This window comes from Cupressus sempervirens, chromosome 7, assembly GCF_028749045.1.
Source record: "Cupressus sempervirens isolate cs-2001-9-10 chromosome 7, ASM2874904v1, whole genome shotgun sequence".
Classification (NCBI taxonomy): domain Eukaryota; kingdom Viridiplantae; phylum Streptophyta; class Pinopsida; order Cupressales; family Cupressaceae; genus Cupressus; species Cupressus sempervirens.
In genome coordinates this window covers 799,942,348-799,949,229 of record NC_143124.1, presented here as the reverse complement: position 1 = coordinate 799,949,229, position 6,882 = coordinate 799,942,348, and the positions used below count along the sequence as shown (strand labels likewise).

The 6,882-nt window shown below is 28.8% G+C and overlaps 1 protein-coding gene across 1 annotated transcript; it reads left to right on the top strand.

Annotated features, from left to right (window-relative positions):
- Positions 1–5,509: 5,509 nt before the first annotated feature.
- On the top strand, positions 5,510–5,959 carry LOC149549789 (RING-H2 finger protein ATL64-like). The gene has a single exon (XM_089794373.1). It carries the CDS (start codon positions 5,510–5,512, stop codon positions 5,957–5,959), a length of 450 nt encoding a protein of 149 aa, XP_089650499.1.
- The last annotated feature ends 923 nt before the right edge of the window (positions 5,960–6,882 follow it).

The window sequence follows — 6,882 nt, the reverse complement described above, 5'->3', positions numbered from 1 at the left end:
ATTTGAGGCACCATCCAATCTATCCTGATCTCTCAAACCAGTTGAAGCCATCTCAAGGGTTTAAAGCAAAAATAAATCTAAAGAGATCAAAATTTCTTTCCTAGGGCAAAACTCTTCTACCCTTAACAATGCTCTGATACCATGTGAAAAATCAAACTATTGCAGTCACTGATTATTAATCTCCTATCATAAATGATTATTAAACTGCTAAAAACAAATTCCCAGCTAATATCGAAAAATAACACAACTGCAACTTCACTTAAAATACGGAAAGAAATGTGCAACAGAATCAACACAATATTTTCAGACAAATTGTCCCTGGAAAAACCCCTAAGGGAAAACCAGTTCTATAGATGAGAAATTATATTAAACTTCAGCAAATCAAGAGATACAAAATTCCTTGCCTCACACTGGCAGAACTCCGACAACCTCCTAATTTCTCCCGCTGATATTTCTCACTGCTATCCCTGCGCTAACACTGTGCCCTTGCTAACACTGCAAGACTGTTTGCTAATACTGCAAACTGCTTCTCTAAAACACTTCTTTCTTGTGCCCTTGCTAACACTGCAAGACTATTTGCTAACACTGCAAATTGCTTCACGAAAGCTTCTCCCTTGCTAACACTGCAAGACTGTTTGCTAACACTACAAACTGCTTCTCCAAAAGCTTCCTACCTTACTCTCCAAATGCCCCCTAGACCCCTTTTTATACTACTCTCGTTGGTAAACCAACGACTGAGATTAAATCAAACCAACGGCTGAGATTAAGACAACTCAACAGCCAATAATAGAATTGGTTGCAAGGTGTCCAAAAGGGAATCTCTAAAATTAGTAAATAATAACCATTTACTAATTTTTGGCAAGTGGACAAACAGCTGTCCAAACCACCCATAAATACAACCGCTATTCATAGATAAGGACGAACAGCTGTCCAAGCTACCCATAAATAGTGCTGCTATTTCCGGGTCAGAAATAACAGCTGTCCAACTAACAATAATTAACATGGACTTGGTTGAGATACTTTGTAGTTGCCCGGGGAACAAGAAATATGTCACCTTGAGTAAAAAAGATCGCAAAATTTCTAGCCCATTTTAATAAGTTTTCATTTTTTCAGGCAATACATTTTCTGCCCATTTGCGTCTACAAATTGAAATTATTTTTCAGTATGAAAAGCATAGGTTTTCCATAAAGTGAGACAAATATTTTACCGTTCGATTTTTTTTTTGAGCTTAAAAGGTTACATGTAAAATTTTAGAAAGGCCTCAAGTAAAATCCTATTAACTAATTGTAACCTGATATCCAAATTTTATGGCCATTTTTATCACGGAAAAAATGCATCTTTTTTAATATTTGATTTCAAACTTCAAAGATCAATCATCATAAATAGATCAATCATCATAAATAGTTTGCATATTTTTCTGAAGTTGAAATATTATTATAGAAGTAAACATTTGGGGAAGAAATTTTTGTGGTTTCTTAAACATTATTTCTATATGGAAAGAGATTATTATTTTAGAAAGAAGAAAAATAAATAAAAGAAATGGTGGTGATATCATCTTTGGGTTTTATAATGGGGCTATAGGTCAAAAGCAGAAGTTAAAAAATGAATCAACAAGTTAAAAAATGAATCAACAGTAAGATCAAAACAACATACATTTAAATTATTAAGTTGAAATTTCTTAGTTCTATGATCAATTATCTAATCTTAAATCTCAATTATCTTGAATTTACCATAGATTTTCAAATAAAATCTTCATTTTATAAGTAACCTTTTTCTCAATTTCAATTTCAACACATATATTTGATATATTTTCAACTATATTGAATCAAATATTATTTATTTAAATTAATTTAATGATTTCAATATTTTTTGAAAATGGCATGCAATAATAAGAAAAATATCAATCATTAATAACATAAAAGTAAGCCTAAGAACTTCTCCAGCCTTTCTACCCATATCTAAACTTATCAAAGAATATATTTAGACACTAATCCTTTAATTCAACTAGAAATTCATGTGCTTTCATTTATACAAATGTGCATGCACAATGCTTTATATAACTCAATGTCAAGACGAGTTTATTGGTACCATCAAATCATACAATGAATAGAGACCACAAAAAATTACCCACACTCAAGTTTTCTTCAATGAATTTACACCTTAATTTCAGATTACAAAATTACCCACACTCAAGTCTTCAATGAATTTGCACCTCAATTTCTTATTACAAAAATTACCCACACTTAAGTTTTCTTCGATGAATTTACACCTTAATTTCAGATTACAAAATTACCCATACTCAAGTCTTCTTCAATGAATTTGCACCTCAATTTCATATTACAAAAATTACCCACACTTAAGTTTTCTTCAATGAATTTGCACCTCAATTTCAGATTACAAAAATTACCCACACCACACTCAAGTCTTCTTCAATGAATTTGCACCTCAATTTAAGATTACAAAAATTTCTCACATTCAAGTTTTCTTCAATGAATTTGCACCTCAAATTTAAAATTACAAAGAAAATAAATGAGTCTTCATTGTGTGACAATTCTATAGCACAATCAATGATATTTACAAGAATAGAAAACTCAAAAAAACATTTAAGAATATCAGAAATATCAAATTTCCAAAATCTATCATAATTATTTTCAAAGATTTCTAGATATTAAAAACACACAATAGAATCCAGAAATCTTTGAAAATATTTAAGAATATTCCAACCAACGAACCGATACTGGTATTGCCCAATTTGTTTCTTTTCCCAAAATTGTATTTTGATAAACTCTGTTAATCCCTTATCAAAGTTCAACAAAAATTTCCCCTAACTAGACCCGTGTGGCAAAAGTCTTCCACCGGTCGTTCTTTGATGAAAGCCACAAAATTCACGAGATGCCCACAAACTATACCCTCACGACTTCCTGCAAAAGATTTGTTTGAAGAAATGGCTTCTTCTGCAGAAAAAATATTTCTTCTAATCAACCCATTTTGTTGCACCACGGTTCTGCAGAGAGGACAAGTAGAATGTGAAGAAAATCCTTCCTTTCTCATTCTCTTCGAATTCAGACAAACAAACTGCACATTCTGCTGACTCATTGATATTCTCTGATTTCTTATACACAAATTCTGGCAGAGCCTCAAAAGTCGCTCTATTCAAACGTATGTAATGTGGCAAAAGTCCTCTTAGCATTCTCTTCTTCGGTTCCGTGCGGCTTGCCTGCCTTCTCCCATTAAGACAAATCTTGCAAAGAACAAAGAGAATCAGCAGAATACACAAGAAAGTTACAGGTTGCAAATGGTCTATCATTTTTGTAAACACTGAATAGTAGATGATATCATCATTGATATAAGAGGTTGAAGATTGATATGAAAAAACCCAGATAAGGGGTTCTCTAGCAGCCTTGTTATTATTTCACATGGATGTTTTTTTTTCCTCAAAAATCATAGCAATATCGAGTTTTGATAGGCTTGAATTGTAAAGAAATTTATTCATTCAACACAAGGTCTTTATAGTTTTACCGTTAAAAAAACTGTTTATAAATGTATTCGATTCCTTAGAGTTTGTATAAGAAATTAAAGTTAGGAATCTTCTATTATAGTGACCCCACGTCAGAAAAATAGTTTATTGAAATAAAAAGTGTTGTAATAAGCTCATTAGTTTATTGCTCACAATTTTCTTTTGGCATGTATTATGAATTATAGTAATGGTAAGATAATTGTGCTTATTTAGATTTTTGGTTACTATGATGAAATATTATAAATACTTTGTAAACTTAATGAATTTTTTAAATTATTTTAGAAATCAATTTAAGCCATTTAAGATAGTTGCATAATTTTATTGGAAAAAAAGTATGAAGAACTTTTAGTTTTTAAAATTAAAGTTTAACATGTTAAATTTTTCTTTTAATTTTTTGAGATAAACAAGTGTTATAATAAGGTCAATTTATTGCTCATAATTTCCTTTTGACATGTATTACAAATTATTGTAATGGTGAGGGAGCTAGTTGTGTTTATTTTGATTTTAGCTTACTCTTTCTATGTGATGGGAAAATGTAATTACTCTTTGAAAGTAATAGTAAGTTTTAATTATTTTGAAAATCAATTTAATTTTTATTTTTATTTTTTTGTACAAGCCATTCAAATAGGTGCATGTTTTTATTGGGAAAAAAAAATATTAAGAACTTTTGGCTTTCAAAATCAAGATTAACGTGTTGACTTTTTCTTTAATTTATTGAGATAAATAAGTGCTGTTAAGGCCATTTTATTGCTCGTAATAGCTTTCATGGCATGTATTACTAACTTTTGTAATGGTGAGGTAGTAGGTTGTATTTATTTTAATTTTTGATTATCTTTTTATGTAATGAGAAATAGTAACTACTTTTTGAAATTAATGGTAAATTTTAGATTATTTTGTAAATTAATTTTTATTTTATGTATAAGCAGTTACAAATGGTTGCATGATTTTCTTGGGAGAAAAATATAAAGAACTTTAAGCTTTCAAAATCAAAGTTAACATACTGAATTTTTGTTTTGAAAAGTGCCCCATCACTTCCTCTTTTAAATATTCTTGCTTTTATTTGTTGTATCTCTAAATTCTTCTTATCTTCTTCTTTGTTCCAATGCAGCTGCATCATCTCCACTTTTCTATTTTTTATAATGTAAAAACAGACCTGTCATTCAACTCGAGTTAAAGTAAAAAATTGAAATACTTAATATGTTTTTAATTTGAAATATAAGAATTTTATAAAATTCAAAAGAATAAAATTGATTCTACTTTAGGTGGTGGTAGCTTTTATGTCTACATGCACTTATCATATTATCAACTTCTAATTATTGCACATACTTAAATGTACAATGAAGGATGATCCATCTTTGATGGACACGTGAGTCACCTAGTACATGTGATAGCTTATCTCATAATTATCTCCTAGTTATCATACATTGCTTATACATTGAATCATATTATTTTGTCTTTCATATTGTGCTTCCACTTCTAGATCTACATAATAGTGAAGTCATAGAAGTTCATTGCACAACCTTGAAAAACTTTTACATAATATATTGGAGAGCTTTTATTCAGATCTGGTTAAGTAGCAAATTGTGGGAGCATTTAGAGCCATTGCAATGGAAGATTAAAACAAGATCTGACCTCACAAACAAAATATTTAACAACCAAACGGTACCGAATCTGCTTGCTACGGTACGATTTTAGAATTTAAATAAAACTTATTTTATTTTTCAGATTATTTCAGGTAGCAATTATTTGTTAATTTTCTCTTGCAGATATTTCTGTAATTTTTTTTGGCGAGAGAGATTCTCTTTTGTCTCTTCAGAAATTAGTAGATCAGAAATCTGGAGAACAATTATGTCACAGATCCATAATATTCTAGTTTTAAACTAATTATAGAACAAATAGCATTATGCCTTACCTGTAGTGCAACTATTTAATCCTCCTAAAGCTAATATAGGCTTCATAATTTTTAGTGGTGGCATGCATAGAGTTGCAGTCATGGCGTCAGGCAGTCCTCCTGATAAAGCAATGAATAATAAATTGCTATTCTTTGCACTGTTTATAGAAGGAATAAGTTTGATGTATATGATAGTCCATCTCATTATCGACTATTGCAAAGTATACAGGTATGGAAGGGGAACAATATCAAGGATTAGAACAATCTCATTTGCAAATGACAATGGCTTGAAAAGAAAAGCCTTAGACAATCTGCCTGTTTTTCTGTATGAAGAAGAAAAAATCAAGGATGATAAAGAGCAGCCCATTTGTGTAATTTGCTGCTCTAAGTTTGAGCAGAATGAAGAAGGAAGAAGATTGCCAAAATGCAACCATAGTTTTCATGTGAATTGCATTCACAAGTGGTTTGATTTTCAATTTACTTGCCCTCTATGCAGAAGGAATGTGGAGGCTGAAATAGAAGAGGATATCATCATTGATATAAAAGAATGAAAGATTGATAAGGAAGAGAGCAGCTTTGTTAAATTATTTCAATGATGAGATACATTATTATTTTTAAAATCATAGCAATATAGAGTTACAAAAGGCTTGAATTCTAAAGGGATTTATTGTATGTACTATTGCAATTAACTCAATCATTATTTGAAGGTAATTTACATATTTCAATTTATTTATGATTTTTAATTAATATAATAATTAAATATTTAAAATTTGATTGGCTCAATTCATTTTTCTAAGATTCTCCATATTTCATATTTTTTTATTAAAACAATAATACACAATAAAAATAATTCGCATACAATTTATAATGATAAGTTTTTATTAAAAAATATATAATTATATATATCTCTATTAACAATTTACATATAATAATTTATAGTTCGTATACAATTTATAAATGGTAAGTTTTTATTAAAATATATAATTATATTTCATAAAATTGTATAATTATATATATCTCTATTAACAATTTTCATATAATAATTAATTCTATAAATTTAGAATAAATGATGATAATTAAATAATATATTATAATATATAACTACTATACATTCTAAACTATTTCTTATACTAAACTTATAATATACAAAATACTAAAATATAATAATTTAAAATATTTAAAAATATTAATATATACTTAAAAATATTTAAAAATATTAACATATATCTAGTACTATATTAACTCTTTCTATATGTAAAATAGTAAACTATCACAATTTAAAATACATAATTTTTTTTATTATTGATAAACAGTCAAGGTCTTGATTATTTTTATTAATTCAAATAAATAAACTACAACATTTCTTCGTTCAAACAGGCACTGGTAGGAAAGAACGGAGATGAAAACCTCCAGTCTAGCTCGAGACAAATGTCATTTATTATTACATCTTAAAAGGGGCATACCCTAGTCAAAA

Bases quoted from the DNA above. Each gene is read 5' to 3' on its own strand.
- LOC149549789 (XM_089794373.1), top strand. From the start codon at position 5,510: ATGGCGTCAGGCAGTCCTCCTGATAAAGCAATGAATAATAAATTGCTA.